Raw genomic sequence first — 22,116 nt, forward strand, 5'->3', positions numbered from 1 at the left:
CAGTACCTTGCCTACGGTGTCGAGGAGGCGGAAGGGTCGGTAAAACGCGGCCTTGCCGGGTGGCTTACCGGGCTTTGTTAGCAGAAGGAGCCTCTGCTTCTTCCACACCTTCGGGAAAGATCCTTCCACCAAGCATTGATTATAAATTGCTGCGACTTCTTCTGGTATTTAGGCCAGAGCCGCCTTGAGCACTTGGTTTGGCACCGCGTCCGGGCCGGGAGCTTTGTTGGGGGCTAGATTCCGTGCGGCCACTAGCACCTCCACTGCTGTGACCGCTTCCACCGACTCTTCTTCGAAGTCCTCAATAGCCGGGCGTTTTCCTCTACTTGACAGCTTGGGAACAGGACGTCTATTATGGCACTGAGTGCTACCGGGTCGGAGGGGGGCTGGCTCCCCGCCCTGACCTTGATACGATTTTATACGCCTGACCCCATGGGTCGTGTTCCGCTTCACCCCATAGCTTGAGGAACAGCTCGCGCTTACTGTCCCGTATGGCCGTTTTCAGCGTTTTCCTCGCTGCCTTGAATTAAAGGCGTCTTTGCTCCTGCACGTCAATGCCTCGAGCTCGCTGCAAGGATCTTCTAGACCTTAGGCACTCTTTGCGGAGAGACGAGATATGGCTTGTCCACCACGGAGCTGGTTTGTGATGCCGAGTAAAGTTCGTGCGCGCCTTCATGCATGCCTTACAGGCCGCATCAAGGGCCGTAGCAAGCGCCGCCGCCGAGTCGTTTTCTGTAGCGTGGAGATCGAGCTGCGCTCTCCGCACGGGGTTTGCCAATTGTTGGACGTCTAGCCGATATGCCTTGCCGCAGGGGGGAATGCCCGAGGTCGCCCGGCTGGTTCCAAGCGAGCAAAGTATGGCCTCGTGGTCACTGGCCGTGTAGATGTCGGCGATTCTCCACTCCGTCAGGTCAATAATGGAACCGGCGCCTGCTCTATTGTAGGTTTCTCGTTGCCCTCGTTGAGAAGGGCCAGGCCCAGGGGTGCTAGGATCTCCAGCAACGCTCTGCCTCTAGCATTCGTGGTGGTACTCCCCCACTCCTGTGCCCACGCGTTAAAATCACCCGCTATTAGCACTGGGTGTTTGCCTCTGGCATCTACCGCTAGCTCCTCTAGAGCCTTGAAGTAAGCATCGAGGGAGAGGCTTGGGGCTAGGTGGCAGCTATACAACCATGTACCTCCCCACTGGATTCTCACGAACCCTTCGCCTCTTCTCACTTGACTTGGCTCTTCCGCGGAACTGTTGCAGATCCAGATTGCCGCCATGCCCTGGATGTTGGTCACCAACTCCTCGCCTGGTCCGACGCTGTACGGTTCGCTAAGAACCGCTATGTCAGCATTTACTTCACCAACGGTGTGTCGTACAAGGTCCTGCGCCGCTCTGCAGTGATTCAGATTGAACTGGATCATTTGCATCCTGCCCTATCTTTTACTGCTCCATTGGAGTGCGGACACCGTCGACTTTCTGCTAGGTGGTTTGCCTCCTTCTCGCCTTTTGACGCGCAAACGTAGCAGGTATTCTCGTTTGGGCAATTTGCCATTTTATGCCCGCTTTTTCCACAGCGGGTGCAGCACCCGCTCCTATTAGTGGAGCTTCGGCACTTTCTCGCAATATGGCCAACTTCTAGGCTTCGGTAGCCTCGGTTGACTCTGCCTTACCCGAATCCGACAAACGGTCTATCCGATCTTAATCTTCCTTTGCTCGCAACTGCGGTCACAATTTTTCTGGGCAGACCAATGATAGCGGTCTGTGTGTCCCTGGATCATGCACGAAGGCTTCTTAACGTGACCGACTTCCCATTCACTTCGAACTGCTCGGCCAAAGCAAGCCGAATGTCCCCTTCCGTCGCAAGCGGGTCGAGGTCCCTAGTCTCTAGATACTTCATCTTGCTGTCCTCGGACAGTGCTCGCACTTCAGCAGCTGTATGTAGCACCTTTTCGAGGTTCTCCCTCATGGCGTCCGTGCTGCCCACACGGTTTTTCGAGCAGAAGGTTCCCAGTTGCGGTGCGGCGCACCTTGTGGACATTTTGGCTGAATTCCTTTAGCTGGCCGTCCTGCCGTCTAGTGACCAAGGCAAGCACCTCGCTATACTTCATTCCCTTGGCTTCCACGACTAGCGCGTCGGGTCGGGTGGACGTCCTTGGCTTCCTCCGTGTTGCTGTTTACCATCGTGGTCCTGGCGCTGCGGTCTGTGCGGCCATGCTCTGGCCCCCTACTCCCGCGGTCCTGGCGTCCGTGTGGCTTGAAGTCCGCTGGGAGGGCCCTTCTCGTGCCCGGATTTTCGGGGCCTTCGCCGAGGCCAGTGGCGCGCCTCTTGGTGGTGGAGCCGCGCTGTTCTGGCTAAGCCGTCGCCACGGATCAGTCTGGTCTGCCGCTTCCTTGCGCCGCGTTCGGAGGGTTTGCGTTCTTTGATCCGTCTTCGCAGTATCTGCCTGACCGCACCTCGAACAGACGACCTCCGCCGCTGCCGCCGTCGTCCCTGCATCGCTGGGGTTGGGAAGGATCCCGCTAAGGCCTTCCTGCAGTTCCTTCATCCTGCAGAACATCCTCTTCATTTTGAGATTGATGCTCCTCACTTGTTTTTCATGCGTTTGCTGGATAATGTCCTCTAGTATCGCCTCTATTTCCGCCAGCATGCTGGAGCAAGGCTGTTCGGTTGTCGCTCTCGTCCTCTTGGCTGGAGTCGATCTCTGGGGTTCCAATGGACTAGTTTGTTCCCTCGTCCTTTTTGGGGTTTCCTTATCTTCACTCGCGGGATCACCGCCTGTTGGCATCGCTGTGCTCCGTGTTGCTTGCAGAATGGGTGACCGCAGGATCTTACAGCTGCTCAGAGCTGAGGATTGCTCCGCATTTTGTTGTCTTGTCGCTATTATTGCCGGGGCGGTCAAGCTAGCCACCGCCTCGTCAGTCGTGGGTTGGATGTTGTGGATGTGGGGCCTCCAGCATCCGTGCCCCGACCGTGGTTTTCCCCACGGGTTGATTTCCACTTGAGTGATTGCCACTTGGAGTATTTAGGTTATTGAACATCATCAGGTTTTGCTTTTTATACCTACTGCCAGGTTTGCATTTTATACCTTCTGTCAGGTTGGGGTTCGCTGCCGGCCACTGTGACTAAGACGCAGACCCCGTAGCCGCCCATTATGGGACAGACGCTACAAGGATTTGGAGTGGGAAGAAGGGGGAGGGTGGGCGTGTTCCATCGGGGCTACGATGGGGGATATACCGCCCCTGCTCGGTCCCCCGTTTCCAGAGTGCACCGCTGCGACGGAGGGGTTGGACAATGGTCGGGTCCATGACCTTGTGCTCTGCTCCTAGGATCCCGCCCGCCCTCATAAGAGCGCTATGGAAATTTCTCCTGGTGCCGTCCTCTGCGGGTGGCCTTAGCAGCGACGATAGGGCGCCAAATGGCGCCCTCTTCAGGCACTACGGATTTGGTCAGGGCTGGGCACACTGCCGGTCAGCTGCGATCAGCTGGTTCTGCGATCCACATCACTGACCACCACAACCCAATTTGGGCGAATTAGCAACGCGGGAAAATCGATGCCACCAAATGAGAGGGAGAAAGCTTACCTTGCCCCCCCTGTCTAGCGACGTCAGCTTAGTGCTCCGGGGCCAGCAAGCCGGGAAACGGAGCCACGGTTTGCGTTTCAAGGATCCTGCATCCTAGGTGAGCCATGTTACGTGCTTAGGAGTTCACCGACTTGTTTTTTACGCCCCACGAGGTCGTGGAACAGCGCGATTAGCGGGACGCGGCACGACCACATCCGTCTCGTTCTATCTTCACTCACTTTCACCAAATTTCACTCACTTTGGAGTCACTGGTGTGGACTTTTGTGTGCATTTATATTATAGGCCCAAAATGCTTAATAATAAGCTTAATAAGCTTCAGTAAAATGTTACGTCAGCGTTTTCATTTTTTTCGCCACCAAAGCCGTCCACCTGGATCTTGTATGGGATCTGTCCACAATTTCTTTTCTGCAAGCCTTGAAGCGGTTTATAGCACTCAAAATCAAAGGCCTCAAAATGATTGGTCTGAAAACGCAAACAACTATGTTGGAGCGAAAAACAAGCTAAAGGAGCTTCTCCGATTAGTTATAAGCTATGAGCATCAACGGGCGCTGCTGGCTTCTCTACGAAGCCGATCGAATGACATTTTATTCCTCTTCGATTTTATCCGCAATTCGGTGGACTGTGGGAAGCGGACTGTAGGAAAATCGCCAAGCACCATTTTTACCGGGCTCAATTCTTGAGTTCGAGGAGCTGCGAACGCTGCTGTGCCATATTGGGACTGTCATAAATTCAAGACTTTTATTGTCTCTTTCAGAGATTCCTGCAGACCTCGATGTTCTAACCCCAGCTCATATTTGAACTGGCGCTCATCCTATTATCTAAGGAGGGCACACTCTCGTTCGTCATCTTTTGGCGCTCGCCCCTCTCCCCTATCTTTGAATAAAGATTTTTAGAACGTTACAAAATTAAATATATTCTTACTTTTTATTCACAGTCATTGAAATGACCATACACCATCCCTTGAAGGGAAAGACACATTAAAATCAATGGTCGATGTGGAGACTGCAATAAGTTCTTCTTCCACATCTAGAAGGGGTAGGTATAACTTTGCGTGCCTTTCGCTGGTTTTCTTCGATACTTTACCTTTCGTTACTTTCACCGCTGAGAGAGTGGTCGTGTTGGTCTAGAATAGAGTGAAGGGCGTCGCTAAGCATAATTCGCAGACGCGCTGCGTCTGCATTTGCTGCGTCTTCCTAAGTATTCTTAAGTTTCCGAGGTAGAGCCACCAGACTTCAAGCCCTAAAGTCCCCCGGTACAGCCATGTATGGTTTTGAGATATTCTCCATTTCAACCCGATGACCCTGCGGCACGGGTATAGGGCAACGTATTGTCCTCTTCTTCTCTCCAGCATCCAACTAAATTTCTTATACAGTGTAAGCTCTGGGTACTTAAAATTGCTGCTCAATAGTAATTTTTCTCTGACATTTCGAAATTTTTGTATGAGTAATCTCGTACAGAGCTGTCTTGATGCATATTCCTTTCTATATGCGGGCTGGGAAGCTGAGATGAGTTGATGTCAAACTGAGGTGGAGGCTGATGAGCCGTGGTTTGGATTAGCAAGAACGAAATGGGTCTAAAGCCTTTGGGTGTGCAGTGAATCAAAATTATTTTAGTACGCACGACTCCGGGAAAAAACTTTTGATATATTCTTCTAATGCAGCTCCTGGGCATAGTCCCGTCCTTAAAGATTCGAGCCGGTATGACAACCTTGGTGACTTATACGGCATAATACTGTTCATCCCACAATTCGAATTCATATCATTAAAAAAATACCACGGGATTTCAAACAGTCAAAAGTTATTACTTGGTAGTAGTAAGTTGGTAGTAAGCTTGCCATAATCTAGGTATTTTCTTTGTTTCTTGGTTCCTAGTAGAGACGTCCACTAATACTGCTTATTTAATGAACAAATTAAAGATGTTTATGTACCTACCAGTTGGCGAGGTAAAGACACTTCAGCAATTGGTTTCTCTTATCGAACGCCACATACAATGATTGACTTTTAGTCGTGAGTTGACCATCACGGATCGTCTGAGGCTTTACTTACAAAGCGACGACTCGGTGATACATGATTGACGAGGAATTTTGTAATCTTCTGGTTTTTTATAGATTTTTATTGAAAATGTGTTGGGACTTCGCTACAACAGGTGTTTTCTCGTTAACATGGTGGTTGAGCTTCCGAGCCTTTTCGGGTAGCAATCAATGTTCCGAATTCATTTTTTTAAAAACTACAAATTCTGTTCGATTTTGATGTGGGAGTTCATTTATTAGATTCGATTTAATCCAAATGGTTTGAACGATATATGTAGTGAACAGAATCGAGCGACGAAGTAAAGACTGGGGCGCGGCTCAACGCTGCAGAGGCTATTATCCGGCGGCTGCATGATCCGAAAAAAGTTCGGGCGCTTTGGTATTTTTCCAGAATAAAAGTCCATGCTTCAAAATCCATGCGTATATACTCTTTGTTCAAAGAAGGAACCGTAAAGATGTCGGTGGCGGTAGTCCGATCTGAACTTTACAGAAATTCTCAGCCTTCTTGAACTTGGGGGTAAATGTATTGGGGTTATATGTAGGGGTTATATTCCATGGGGAAATAAAAGAGACGCGGAAAAAAATGTTGACGCATGCGAGTAGAACGTCCGCGAAAGACACATCGGGGCGCTCATGCACAAGCCCAAAGACAAATGCATACCGTAGGCATATAAAACCACAGCGGTAATAAATGCTTAATCGAGATATTTTATTCGGAAAGTAAAAAATTAAAACTACTTTTTTACTTACTAAAAAACAATAAATAAAGTAAATTTTATGTAATATAATATAAAAAAAATGTTTTTATTTATTGTTACCTGTGAAGTGCTCAAAATAACTTTTGATTGTTTTTTTTCTGTTCCAGTGAATATCATTAAAGAATTCAAATTTGGTGAAAATGATATTATAGATTCAAAGTCGTGAGTACATAAAATGTTTCTTGATCGATGTTCCAGTAAATGAATGCCTTTTTGGTCTATGGCTAACCAGAGCATTCTTGGCCAGTTGGAAGTGAAGCTTTGCTGAAATATTAAAACACATATGAGCGACATTTTTTCGATCCAATAAATACATAATGTATGTATAATAAATAAAATTATTATTTTATTTATTTATTTTTATCATTATTTTTATTTATATAAATGAGTAAATAATTCTAAAAACAAGAAAGGAAAGCTAAATACGAGCGGAGCCGAAGTTGATATATCCTTGCAGTTAAAACCGGATATACAAGTATATCGCAAGCATCTGTTGATCGTTGTGAAATTTAGTCGGGTTAACTGCCAAAAATATAATCTGTACTAAGTTCCAGCTTTCTATCTTTTAAAACACGAAAGTTGGTATTTCTACCAAAAACCGTTTCCGATCGTTCAGTTACACATATGCCAGCTATAAGATATAGTCGGCCGATCCTTACGAAATTTAGCATGTCGTATTGTTTTGCCAAAAATACCTCTCATGTTAAAACAATTTCTAACTCTAAAAACACCAAAGTTATACCATTTCCGATCAATCAGTTATAAGGCAGCTATAGGATATAGTCGGCCGATCCGGGCGTTCCGACTTATATACTGCGTGCAAAGGAAAGAAGGGAGGGTGCAAAGTTTCAAGACGATAGCTTTAAAACTGAGAGACTAGTTCGCGTAGGAACAGACAGACAGACGGACAGACGGACATGGTCATATCAACTCAGGAGGTGATCGTGATCAAGAATATATATACTTTGTAGGGTCGGAGATTACTCCTTTACTGCGTGGCACACTTTTGGACAAAATTATAATACCCTCTGCAAGGGTATAATAAGGACATTTTTATTTGACAGTGGCACAGGAGGTGCGTGACCATCTCCTTTTCCTCTACGCCCCTGCAACTGCTACGGTAGTCATTGTGATGCACCGATACCCTAGCCGCATGAGATATCAGCCAGTACCCCGTAATGGCCTTAATTGGTAGATTCAGTTCTGCCTATTTAATTGGAAAATCAACATAGATCTTTTCCTAGACCGGATGGGCCACATCCTGCACGAGTTCCTGCAGTTCTGGATAGTTCTCCATTTCATCAGTTCTACCAGGGAATGCCTACTTTTTATTTTTCCCGAAAGAGAGGTTTGGTAGTATCCGCCCTTGCTAATTCGTCATCGGAGCAATTTCCCTTGTGGTCGTTGTGTGCGGGCATCCACATGAATCCACATGTTTCTTAAAATATCGTTTCTTGAATGCAAGCGAGTGCGGGGATCTAACACATCCCTAATATCTATGATTTCAGCTTGAAACACACTACAGTGGTCGAGGAATCTGAATGGCTCATTAAAAGCGCCCTGACTCTGCATTTTTTTGATTTTCTTCTCCAGGAAGCATCCTGGGACGTATGCGTTGGTGAGAACCTCTAAGGTTTCCTCAAAAGACTGGACCAGCGCACATCCTAGGTATTGCAACATAGTTTTTAATAATTAATAAATAAATGAAACAATGACGAGCCCTGTCGAGCTATGGATTTTTAATGAGCGACAGATTACAACGATGAACCCTGCCTGTCAATTTTTTATAAGGTCAAAAAATAAAGATCAAAAGCACACCGCAACGAACCGAATTTTTAAAGGCATTATTGAAAAAGTTGACCTTGATACAATAGTTCAGTTGGAATATACCAGAAACCTCGTAAATGCTGGCACACTACTGACACCTGACGCAAAACTGGCCAAAAGAGACTCAGTAACATATTTTAAACTATGTAGTAAAACGTACATTATCTCCAATAAAAAAATTATGTTGCGCACTGTTGCATATAATCCTTATACATCACTTACGCACATTTTTCTTTAAACTTGTAGAACCATCGATGGCATTAATATTTCTGGCATAATTCCTCCCGTATCAAAATGATTCCTAGAACAGGAAAGGAAAACTAGCTTCGGGCGGAGCCGATGTATATTTACCCTTACAGTTAAAACCGGATATATAATATATATAATATAATATAATATCATAATAAAACCAATTAATTACAACATATCAAAAAAAAAGTGCCAAAATTCTATCTTCAAAAATACTAAAGTTGGTATTTCTACCAAAAACCATTTCCGATCGTTCTGTTATATGGCAGCTATAAGATATAGTCGGCCGATCGTTATGAAATTTTGAAGATCGGATTAACTGACGAAAAATATAATCTGTACTAAGTTCCAGCTTTCTTTCTTTAAAAACACGAAAGTTGGGTCATTTCCGATCGTTCAATTATATGACTGCTATAAGATATAGTCGGCCGATCCTTATGAAATTCGGCATGTCGTATGACACCGAAGTTATACCATTTTCGATGAATCAGTTATATGACAGCTATGGGATAAAGTCGGCCGATCCCGGTATTTCCGACTTATATACTGCGTGCGATGGAAAGAAGGGTGTATGCAGAGTTTTAAGTCGATAGCTTTAAAACTGAGAGACTAGTTTGCGTAGAAACAGACAGACAGACGGACAGGAGGTGATCATGATCAAGAATATATAGACTTTACAGGGTCGGAGATGTCTCCTTCTAGAAGCTAGAAGTTTGGGACTTTTTTTTTAGTTTTTTCGCTTCTGGATTTCGGCTTTTACTGCGAGGATGCCCAGATCCCGGTGGATGTTTTCGTTGCGAATATATCAAGGTGCCCCATTGATAGTTCTCAAAAATTTTACATTGTGCGCTCTGTATGATGTCTATGTTGCTGCTGCTCGCGTTCCCCCACAGCTGGGAGCCATACGTCCACATTTGCTCTAGGTCTGAGTTGTAGAGTAGTAACTTGTAGTCCAGGCACAGTGGCGATCGTAAGTTTATAATCCAGTGGAGGCTGTTAGCTTTTATCTCGAGTCACTGCTTTGGTACACATCAGCTATGGGTTAGGACGATTCCAGGTAGTCCGAGCTTTACTTGTTTCCGGTTCGAAAGTCAATCTAAGAACGGAAGAAACTTAAAAGCGACTATCAGCTATCACGAACCAAGGTGGTTTACAATCAATTCAATTCTAGAGTTTAAAATTTAAGAGGTCGTCAGGTATCGGCTATATCAACTGAACACTGTTGCTTTTGGAGACTCCGCGGCTCTATTTCTAGCAACCCGAAGCTTGCATAAAATTGCAACTTTCTAATAATCGCAATACCCTTTAGGAGCCTCAACAAGTCGTACTGATTTTAACTTCGAGGATCTCTTTACAGGAGCAGAAAATCTAAAGGACGAAACTGGCAAAAGACAGTAACCATCGAGCTAATCAGCAGGACTGGATTAACCATTACGACGTACAACAGCAATCATTCGGAATAAGTCCAATCCTTAGGAAAGGAAGTATCGTTGAAGATATATGGAAAAACGTCAAATGAAATGCCCGGAATTACTTGGCAGCCAGCAAAAGACGTGTTTTATTTCCAAGGTCCATTTTTATTTTCCGGCAGCCAATCTAAACGTAGCGTCGTGTCCGATGCCAAAAAATAATTTTTGACTCATTGGGTCTTAAAATCCCATATATATGAAATGTAATATTTTTATTCAGGATCTTCTAATGAGGAATTTTACATGGGATGATCCTATACCTGACGAATTAATCAAGGTGTGGAACTCATTAACGTCGCATCTCAATAACATAAAAAAAGTGATTCCTCGCTGTCTCTACCTCTTATGAACACAAGTTCCCAATCCATGATTTTGTGGATGCTTTTTAACGGCAATGATATGGCAATGATATTAACGGCAGCTTTCCAACTTGACTCCTATTAGCCAAATCACGAGTGATTTAAGCAGAGTCAATAGCCCGATTGCGTACCTACCAGAAATTTAAACTTACTTCAGGGGCTTAAAAAACAATTTTCCTTACTACACCCCTTTGAGGCTCATCGAGCTTCTAAACTTCAGCAGCAGTCAAAGTACATTGAGTGGCGATACATCCCAACTCGCAAGAATCCGGCTGATATTGTATCCCGAGGCTGTACTATGGACGAAATCTAAGCTAACATGTGGTTCTCTGGCCCCAGCTTTTTGTATGAGTCATCAAATCATTGGCCAGTTCTTCTCCCGAAAGAGTCATCAAGGCAATTGCTAGTAGTATGTTATAAAGACACACATTGTTTTCGGAATCACAATACCATCAAGCGTTCATATATCATTTTTTTACAAGATTCAACCTGATGCAACATCAACCATGCCCCAGAATCGAATCATAGCGCATATTCAACAGTCATCGTATAAACCTATGCATCAATCTTTTTCTGCCTTGCTTCAAAGACAGCTCGTATAGAACTTGCAACAGGTCTAAAAACTAACTCAGTTAGTTACTTTAGATCGAGTACGAAGCGATTGAGTGCGAACGAAAGAAACGGTCCTAAAAAAGACGGCAAGTGCAGGTGGCCGATCGATTGAAAGGGCGAGGGAGAGGAATCCATTTCGAGAAAACGATATAACCAATTCAGTCAATTTACACAACACTTGTAATAACTTCCTGGTCATATGTCGAATTTCTATGACTAAGGAATAGTGGACTAAGTCCTTCTCGATCTAGATCTATTCCTGGATCTAGATTTTCCTGGTCATATGTCGAATTTCCATGACTGAGATATAGTGGAATAAAAATTCTAGTCCTTCTCGATCTAGATCTATGCGTTTCAACTATTAAGGATTAAATCCCATACCAGAAAAACCAGAAGTTAAAACTTCTGGCGAACTTATTTTGAAGACTTCTTCTAAGACGCAGAATTAGTATGATTTAATTGTGATGAGAAATTAGATATTGCAAAGTCAGTTCCTGTCTTCAAAGGGATACTATTCATGATACATACGTTTTCTCATGCGTTCTCTTTTAAAGAACGGGATATATGTGCTTTTAATAACTTCTATGTGTAGCTTTTAATTGTAATGGAACGTTTTTCAGCAAGTGACATTAATAGTAAATAGACCTCTTATAAATAAAATAGACCTCTTCACCGTACTCTTTTTGATGATTGTTTCGCTCGGGGATATAAATTTTGATGGGCTTTCCACAAACGAAATCTGAAGCTGTGTGCGAAATCTATATGTGCTTGTAGTAACTTCTATATGTAGCTTTTAATTGTAATGGAACGTTTTTCAGTAAGTGACATTAATAGTAAATAGACCTCTTATTAATAAAATAGACCTCTTCACCGTACTCTTTTTGAGGATTGTTTCGCTATATATAAATTTGGATGGGCTTGCCATAAACGAAATCTGAAGCTGGTGGGTGAAAGCTTTTTTAATTACGCCTAATTTGTTTAAGGAGGGATACCCACTACCCCAGTGGGTATCATTTGTTTAGGGGGAGATGTTTCATGTAGATCAGTTGAAATGTTTCACATAGATAAGTTCAGCCCGGTTTCTTTCATCTTCTAGTAATTTTTAAAATGATTTGGTGTCGATTTTTAGCCGCTCCTGTAAGGCAGGAGGTTTACACGTAAGACACGACTTATATTGAATTGTGAAAAACTAGGCATATTTTATTTTGGAGTTGAATGTTTTGTAGCCGTCATTACGGACATTGTTTGGTCTTGTGTGAGCAGCAGAAATTGTATATTTTAATCACTTTAGTCTTTTTATTAACCTTTTGGATTAATGGAAATATAATGGAAATAGTTACAGTTGCAGCGGTTTCGGTCGATTGCGCATCTATGGTCTGCTTGATCATTGCTGGTCGATGCAGTTTTATCAATGCAGTCAATCATACACTTTCTCTTCATTCTCTTCAATTTTTACAAATCAAAAGTAAAAAATTTAAAAATTACCAACATGAACTGATCGGTTCTTTGACCGCTATATAATAAACTTCTGAACTGAAAAGTGCATGATTAGATCATGATCATTAAGGGGAGGGTAAGGTATCAAATTTTTTTTTTGCCATTTTTTTTTTATTTTTTAAATTGAATGCATAATATTTGAAGAATATTGTGTCAAAATTTCAAGTCAATTAAAGCAAAATTGACGAAGTTATTAGTTATTGACGAAGTTGCTTATAAACGTTTTAAACTGGATTTTTTTGTGTTTAAAACTTTAAAGCGTTTTTCCCACAACTCACGTTTTTAAAGTCGGTGTCCCTCATAACTTCAAAACTACTGCACCGATCCTTTTGAAATTTTAAACACTATTTCTGTACATATTTTACGAGGTAACGCTGTCGAGTTTTTTTTTTTTATTCTATTCTATATTCCGGTTTTAACTGCAAGGGTATATCAACTTCGGCTCCGCCCGAAGTTAGCTTTCCTTTCTTGTTTGTTCATAATTTTCATTTAGCAATGACAAATTAACCGATTTTTTCCCAAAAAATTGAGTTTTTCACTTCAAAGTCTTGCTACGTCCGGACAATTGCTACCAATGCCATATTTTTAAATATTTTTTTGTAAAAATTTGATAAAACGTTCTTCTAATGTCATACTTTAATATACCGTTGGTTGAATAAATAAATTTTAACTGTGTCGTCAGGAAAAAAATCACAAAAACATGGCTTTTTATACCCTTGCAGAGGGTATTATAATTTTGTCCAAAAGTGTGCAACGCAGTGAAGGAGACATCTCCGACCCTATAAAGTATATATATTCTTGATCAGGATCACCTCCTGAGTTGATATGAGCATGTCCGTCTGTCCGTCTGTCTGTCTGTTTCTACGCGAACTAGTCTCTCAGTTTTAAAGCTATCGTCTTGAAACTTTGCACACACCCTTCTTTCTTTTGCACGCAGTTATAAGTCGGAACGGCCCGGATCGGCCGACTATATCCTATAGCTGGCATATAACTGATTGATCGGAAATGGTATAACTTTGGTGTTTTTAGAGTTAAAGAGTTCAAATTTGACAGCTATATTTGGCAACACATTACGACATGCCAAATTTCATAAGGATCGGCCGACTATATCTTATAGCTGCCATATAGCTGAACGATCGGAAATGACCCAACTTTCGTGTTTTTGAAGATAGAAAGCTGGAACTTAGTACAGATTCTATTTTTGGTCAGTTGATCCAACCTACCAAATTTCCATATAATTTCCATATAACTGCCATATAACTGAACGATCGGAAATGGTATTTGGTAGAAATATCAAATTTCGTGTTTTTAAAGATAGAAGATTGGGACTTTTTTTTGGATTTTTTATTTTAATAAATTGGTTTTATTATGATGTAATCATAAGGATCGGCCAACTATATCCGATGTTTGCGATATATATCCGGTTTTAACTGCAAGGGTATATCAGCTTCGGCTCCGCCCGAAGTTAGCTTTCCTTTCTTGTTTTACTTTCATTTTGTTAATTTGTTGTTTAAGAATGTTTTTATATTCATGATGGTTTATTCTTTGTTACTTGACGATTGAAAAATGAATGCATCAAGAACCTCTCCGCGAACACACTAAACTAACTAACGGTTCTCTAACTTTTTTAAAAGATAATATTTTACAACGGAAAAATTTTATATATAGGTATAAACCAATGCATTCTTTCTATCGTACGATTGCAGGTGGACGTTTCAAAACCATTTGGCATGGGCTATCCTCCTTATGACCTGACCGCCCACATCTACCACAATCGCTATTACCGCGATTAGATTGACAATCTAACGATTGTCGCGCTTTCAAGTTTGAGATTTTATAAGTGGTCTCTGGCTTTGCTAGCATTAGCTGGGACTGCTAACTGATCTCTTCGTCGACCTTGCACGCCTCGATGACTTCGCCTAACTTTTTCCTTAGGCGTTCCTTTTCTATGTTTCTTTTCTAACAGTTTCTTTTTTAGTTCCGAACTTGCCCAAGTATCAATAATAAATAAATATGTCTTTTAAGCCTATTTTCTCCATTTCCGAAACTTGAACCGAAACTACAGGTGATATTTTTTTTTTAAAAAGGTGCCGCTCAATCGGCGAATTTTGTTTTGGTGAAAAGTATTTTGTCAATTTACTCGACTCAAATTTGTCAATTATCGACTAGTATTGCAAAAACATAATTTTTTTCTTCTTCATCATATTCTACTATAGCCCCCGGAAGTGCATACGCAACCCGTTGTAATTATATGCCACCTAATGCAGCTTTCGTTATTTTTCTTGTAGTGGACTTGATGAAATAAATCCACTTCCAGATACATTTTGAAAGCTCGAAGCCAGTTCTCCCATTCTCTACGGAGAACGGACTTTTCCAAATTCTCACATAGGAAAGGTCTTATAATATTTTCAGCCATCCCCAATCACGCTGCAACTGAAAAAACAAAAACAAAACAAATATTTTTTTTAATATAATAGGTTGTCAAAAAAGTCTTCTAGGTGTCTTTGCAAGCGCTAATTTGTAGTTTTATTTGTCGCAAGCTCTTTTCACGCGCTAATACGCGTTTGATTTATTATTGTTTATTTTCAGTCGTAAAGAGAAAATACGGCATATTTTACAGTACTACTACGATAAAGGCAAAAATGCATTTCATACTGCCAATAAAATTTTTGCAGTTTATGGACCCGATACAGTTTCCATTTCCACCGCACAACAATGGTTTCAACGTTTTCGTTCTGGTGCAGAGATGGTCGAAGATGCGCCACGCTTCGGAAACCCTGTCGTCGAAAATTGCGACAAAATCGCTAAATTGGTCGCAAGAGACAGGCATAGTAGCAGCTGTAGCATCGGTCAAGAGCTGGTCGGTTATTAATCATTTGAAGAAGCTTGGATTAAAAAAAAAAGCTGGATGTATGAGTGCCACACGACTTGACGCAAAAGAAAAATTTTTGACCGTATAGATGCATGAGAATAGTCTCTGAATCGCAACAAAATCGACCCGTTTTTGGATCGGATGGTGACTGGCGATGAAAAGTGGGTCACTTACGACAACGTGAAGTGCAAGCGGTCGTGGTCGCAATTTTAATTTAAGTTCTATTTAGTTTACCTCGTCAATGTAACACTGTACAACTTCTAGAAATTTCAACGCGCAGTTAGAGTTTTTAGAAAGTTTTTTTTTTTGTCACTCTCCGATAGCTTTGAGTGCCGATATTAAACTAAAACCCAGTTACAAATAAGAAAAGAGAGAGAAAGAGAGTTATAGAGAGGAGAGCGCCGCTCTTCTGAAAAGCGTCGATGCATCTTGCTTAGCATCTTGCTGCTGGTTCCCACAGTTCCTATCGGTGCGCACTTCGTCTTTGCACACACGAACCTCACTTGCAAGCTGCCATCCTCATACGTGATCCTCCAGTAGATCACCGCCGCAAATTCCGACTGACTCGCATCCTCAAACACTTGCATGTCAAACATATTCACTATCCTTCAAGCGTCTTCCTCCTCCAGACCTCTCGCAACAATTATTTCACTCTTATTATCAGGCATCAGGTGGCTGGCTGCCACCGCATTTCCAAAATCTTCTTTTCGGCCTTGCCCCATCCAATACTCTGGGCGTGATCTCTCTACCGTGGAGCTAGACGAGAACTTGCACAGCTCGAATCCGCCTTCTGGATGTACCTCCTTCACTCGGGCAGACACTTCAATAGAATCGATCTCCACTGTCCACATAGTCATCCATGTAGTGATATTCCACAATGGCTTTGAAAGCTCTGGGGTCCGATTCCAGAAATCGCCTGGCATTCGCGGTCTTCACATGATGCGCCGCACTCGGTAAGCATGCGGTGAGGACATCCCCGTCTCTGCAGACGTACTACGTTAGTAGGCTGTCTATTGGCTCTACCTCCAAACATTTTATATTTAGCTGACGTCGTACTTCCTGTACGCCAAGCTCTTCAATCAGCTCTTTGTTGACCATGGTCGCAGAGGAACCTACATCCAGCAGCACGTAAGTATCCACCTGCTTCCCACCTCCGTATAGCGTCACCGGCAATACACGGAACAGTAGTCATTCTCCGTCCTTTTCGACACAGCTGAATTCCTTTCCGGCATCGCCTTAGCATCCACAAATGACGATGCTTTTTCGTTTACTCGGACGCCTTCCCTCGGTCCAACTGCCCGTTGATGCTGATTAGTGCTTCTCCAATTCCTCCTCGCTGTGGTGGTCTCCTGAAGCCTTCATTGTTTGCTTCATGAAGAAGGCGGTGATGCTTCTTTCTGCATCCACTCACAGGGCATTCTTTCGATACGGCGCACGATATAGTCGTATGCCCGCTTTGCAAGCACGTTAATCATATTCGATCTCTTCTCTCACGAGCCTCCATCTCTCTGTAGGTGTGACTTCGATGAACCGTTGGCAGTTCCAAATGGTATGTTGTCCAGATCCGCTGTCTTGACACATTGGACCACTGCTGAAGCGAACTTCCTTATCGGGAAGAAGACGCGCCATTGACAACACTGCCGGCTTGTAATCTTACAACGTTTATTTTATTCTAATAAATTTCTTACCGCAGTTTAACCTCCAACAACAATTCACAACAACTTAATTCTAGTGTGCCGGATTCTCCATAGGGGCACAAAACCAAAGCCGGAGCTAGCAATTTCACCATCATACGGAGTGAAGGAGAAGACCTCAGGGTCAAACTCTACACCAACCGGCGGAACTCCTAAGGCAAGACTCGACGTCTAACTCGGCGGACCCATCGGCGGAATCGTCCAAGCAGCTACAACCGGCAACAAATCGTTCGCCGAGGTTACGAAGGGTCGAACACTCATGAAGTCCATGACAAGGGATCCAAAGATCGGCTGATCCCCAAGGACCTCTAAGCGAATGGGCGCTTCATGAGGAATGTGAAGACGCAGGCGGGTACCACGGTAGCGCCAAGGCGATAGAGTGCCAAGATGTGCGATCTGTAGGCCTATACAAGATAATGGGACGCGGTTGACTGGGACGAAATCCCCATCTAAACGAGGGCGCGAGTATGGCTTTCAGAAAATGCGGCCGACCCCAACATCATCCTGGCGATTCTTAGCATGAGTACCCAGACACAACACACGACGGAATGGAGAGTCAGAGATTGCTTTCATGTTAAATGGAACACTGCGAGGATCCTGAAGAAGTCGGGAATAAAGTGACAGTCGAGCACGTGACGGTCTGGGTTTATTAGTCGGAATCCAGGAGCAAGATTCAGGTATCGAGCTGAAGGCAGACGTCTAAGGGCCAGAGGATCGTTCAAAGAGCGCGACACAGAAGGAATGTTGGATGAGGAGGAAGGGTTAATCCCGTAATCTTAAGGATGTCTCTCACAGTCATACAGAAAAACCTGCATCAAAGTAGGGCAACATCCACTACTTTCCCACTCCACCATGCCGAGAGTGGAGCTGATGTAGCCCTCATCTAGGAACTCTGGAGCCTAGGAGACAGGAGTCATGGATTGAAGGCGTCGGAGAAAAGGTTTTGTAAAGCCGATACAACAGGTAAAAGGCAAGCCTGCATACTTGCAAAAAAAATCTTAACTTCTTTTTGCCACATAACTTCAACAATGAAGATAATGTAGCCGGAGCAATAGAAAGCCCAAGGGGGGCTATTACTGTATGATTGACGTACATGGACCAAGATATCACACTTTACTCAGACTCTGTAGAAGACATGGTTAGCTGTAGAGTCCAAGAGAAACACTTTTTCTTATACCTCCAATTCATAGACTTAGTAGTCAAATTCGAGAACTTCACTCAACTAGCACTACGGAGGAAGGCAACCTGGGAGCTCTACAAGAAAAAGCTAGTTAAATCCTTGGGGGAACCTCCAACAAGGAAAATTAACCATAGGGCAGATTTTAACACCATGGTAGGGACGCTAACGGCGGTTTGCAAGAAGGCATACAATAAGGGTTGTCTCATAAACAAATCGGGCAGTACCAAGTCAAAGAAAAAACCATGGTGGTTTACTTCGATAGTAAAGCGAATACAGAAGTAGCTTGGGAGGTTTACAAACAGGACCTCAAGCAGTATAACATACTCTGTACGACCGTATGACGGAAAAACTTAAGGTTTTCTCAGAATGGGCAGAAAATAATGGGTTAGGAGATAATCAATCCAAGACCGAACTTGTCATATTCACTAGGAAGTTGTATGTACAAACTTACCATTTGTGGTAACGCTAAGTGCCTAGAATTACTTTGGACAGGAAACTGGGCTGAAAGTTAAATACCATGGATAAGCGAACAAAGCAGCTATCAAGCTCTATACCTGTTGTAAGGCCTAATGGGGTATGTCTCTAAATCAGTGGTGGGCAAAACTAACTCATGTTTAAAATTTGAGTGTGTGCGTAGCAGAGAAAAACAATGAGAGCAGAGAATTTACTAAGCGAAAAAAACGTATTTTTTTATTTCATTTTTCGTTACATCAAAAGTTGGAATGGGCACTAAAATTGTGTATTTTATTTAAAAAAAAAAGCTTTTCTAACAACATTTCTTAAACAAATGAAAAACTAAGCTTCCCTATCTATATTCTCCACGAAGAAAACTTTTTCCAACCCAATTTCTGAATAACATTTTTTTAGTGGAAACATTTTGATATTTATGTTTGGGCTGTCAAATGAGTCAAAATGAGAGAGCTTCTAAAAAAAATTGAGAGTGCTCGCACTGTCAGTGTGCCGGCAGCGCTGCGGCAGAATTTCCTACCCTAAACAAGCGTGCTATGTAAAATGAGAGTTTGCCCACCACTGTTTTAGATAATATTTTCGGTCTGGGCCTCTCCCAAGCAAATAATATTTTTAATGATTTATCCAAAATTCTTGATCTTATATTTTTAAATAACGTGGTTAATAGAAAAGTACCAGTGCACTGGTATAAACTAAAAACTAAAAACATTAAAAAAAATACTAAACGGCTTGAGTCTCATACATAAATTTTTTTTTTCATCCCCAATAAGTATGTAACTTGGCTTAGATTGTGTTTGGAAAGTAAAGAGTTTTTTATATTCTTGCAGAGGGTATTTTAATTCTGGAAAAAAGGGCGTAACGCAGTGATGTGGACACCTCTGGCCCATAAAGTATATACATAGATTCTATGTCAGGATCCTGAGTCTTGAGTCATCATAAAGTATATAAATAGATTCTATATCAGGATCCTGAGTCGTGAGTCATCATCCTGAGTTGATGTAGATGCTTATCATTATCTGTTTGTTCGTCGGGTTTTCTACGAAAACTTTTCTACTTTTCTCTTAGTTTTGAAGTTATTGACTTCAAGCTTTCAACACATCCTTATTTTCTGTGAACGCCAATATAGTGCGTATGTCCGTATGGAGAGACGCATGGAGAGATATGGAGAGGGAGATCTCAGAGACTGTTAGAGATATAGCCATCCGATTTGGATCTTGGACTCGTATGATATCCGCGCAGATCAAGTTTTTGTCAATATTTTTTCAGACCTTCTCCCGCCTCCACACATTCTATAGAATAAAGTCGGTCGATCCATATGAAATTTGATATTATTTTGTTAAAAATGGAACCCTTTCAATGAGACCCCAACTTTCTAACACTAACAAGAAAGGGTGGTTATAGTCCAATTTCGTGACTATTTTATACCCGGTACTCATCTCTTCCCACCACACTTTAACTAACCTTTAAAGTTTAAATGTATGCATTCTCAGAAAAAAAAACGTTGTCGCTTAGGAAAAAAACAACCGAATCCCCCTACTACCCCCTTTATTACTACTACCGATTCAGAAGCAGAATAAAACATGAAAGGAAAGCCTAATTTCGAGCGGAGACGAGGTGATATACCCTTGCAGCTAAAACCGGAACACAAACATCGAATATAGTCGGCTGATCCTTATGAAATTTGGCATGTCGTATTATTTTGCCAAAAATAGCTCTCATGTAAAATAATAGAATTTCCGATCAATCAGGTTTATGCCATCTATAAGATATAGTCGGCCGATCCCGGTCGTTCCGACTTATATACTGCGTGCAAAGGAAAGAAGGGTGCGAGCAAAGTTTCAAGTCGATAGATTTAAAACTGAGGGACTAGTTTGCGTAGAAACAGACAGACGGACAGACGGACATGCTCATATCAACTCAGGAGGTCATCCTGATCAAGAATATATATAATTTATAGGTTCGAAGATGTCTCCTTGACTGCGTTGTATACTATTGGATAAAATTATAATACCCTCTGCAAGGGTATAAAAACAGATCTATATATGGATTTCAAAATTTTGGAAATGCGTACAAAGCTCACCCAAATAATTTTATAATGTATAATGTAAAAGGTCAGAACTAGCTTGCTCGACTTGCAACTTGTCGAGAACAGAAAATTCGACCTTGATCTAGGATACAGACCAGTCGACCAAGTGTGCCGTCTAAGTATTTAAAACAAATCTTACGAGACCCGCAGCCGATCACTTGAATCACTTGCAAGATTTAAACGAGGATATTTTTCCTGTTAGAAGTACGAAGTTAAGCAAAGTAAACAAGCTGGCCACAAGCTTACCGGAAAGTTCGAAGAAGCTTTTGTACCGCGCAGATTGTTTTGAACCTTTTCTTGAGTCCCAGCATGGCGATACGAATGAATGCATGGTACATATAGGAGTGGAGATTCAGTAAACTAACCCATACAGTCTACGAGAAATTAATACGAAGCGATCCATCGTCGACCAACAGAGTATACCAGACATGCAAAAATCTGATACCAATCCAGCAGTAAATTCTAGAATATGGGCGACGACTTTATATAGTCGTGTATTTATTTTACGATCAGAACTCAGATGGAGAGTCACTAATATAAAAAAACAGTAAAATCTCTGCAGATTGAATAGAATATCGTGCTAAGATCATCGACCTCGTAGGCCATTTTCATCCATAAGAGGGGTTTTTTGCCAAACTAGCCTCAAAATTCGATGGCACGTTTGAAGTTATCGCATTTTTCTCTCGTCAAAGAACCGCTCAATGTATTGAGAGCGAAGACAACAAATTGGTTCACTGCGGAGAACGGCAGTGAGTAGGATCACCCACACAAGTTTCGCCGCTGTCGGACCTAAGAACAATCCAGCGAGCAGAGCCGAAGACACTGTCCTCAGTCATTTTTTTGTGGCTTGGTCCCGTCCGACCGTTTCCCACGTTTTAGAACGTTGAAACTATTGTTGTGTGGTGGAAGTAAAACTGTATTGGGTCGTTTTACTGCCCAAATTGTATTAGCAACTTGATATTTTTTTACCAACTTGACATAGGAATTTTTATACCCTTGCAGAGGGTATTATAATTTTGGTCAAAAGTGTGCAACGCAGTGAAGGAGACATCTCCGACCCTATAAAGTATATATATTCTTGATCAGGATCACCTCCTGAGTTGATATGAGCATGTCCGTCTGTCCGTCTGTCCGTCTGTCTGTCCGTCTGTCTGTCCGTCTGTCTGTCCGTCTGTCTGTTTCTACGCGAACTAGTCTCTCAGTTTTAAAGCTATCGTCTTGAAACTTTGCACACACCCTTCTTTCCTTTGCACGCAGTATATAAGTCGGAACGGCCCGGATCGGCCGACTATATCCTATAGCTGCCATATAACTGATTGATCGGAAATGGTATAACTTTGGTGTTTTTAGAGTTAAAGAGTTCAAATTTGACATGAGAGCTTTTTTTGGCAAAATAATACGACATGCCAAATTTCATAAGGATCGGCCGACTATATCCTATAGCT

The 22,116-nt window shown here is 42.5% G+C and overlaps 1 protein-coding gene across 6 annotated transcripts in view; it reads right to left on the minus strand.

Moving 5' to 3' along the window:
- The window catches only part of Myo81F (Myosin 81F), a 550,527-nt gene that overhangs the window by 15,591 nt on the left and 512,820 nt on the right, over positions 1-22,116 (minus strand). For all 6 annotated transcript variants that reach the window (XM_070279498.1, XM_070279502.1, XM_070279501.1 and 3 more), the window contains one exon: positions 6,419-6,622. In XM_070279498.1, coding sequence (XP_070135599.1) covers positions 6,419-6,622 — 204 coding nt within the window. The remainder of the gene's footprint in view (positions 1-6,418; positions 6,623-22,116) is intronic.

The sequence above is a fragment of the Drosophila bipectinata genome, chromosome 3L (assembly GCF_030179905.1).
Source record: "Drosophila bipectinata strain 14024-0381.07 chromosome 3L, DbipHiC1v2, whole genome shotgun sequence".
Taxonomy (NCBI): Eukaryota; Metazoa; Arthropoda; class Insecta; order Diptera; family Drosophilidae; genus Drosophila; species Drosophila bipectinata.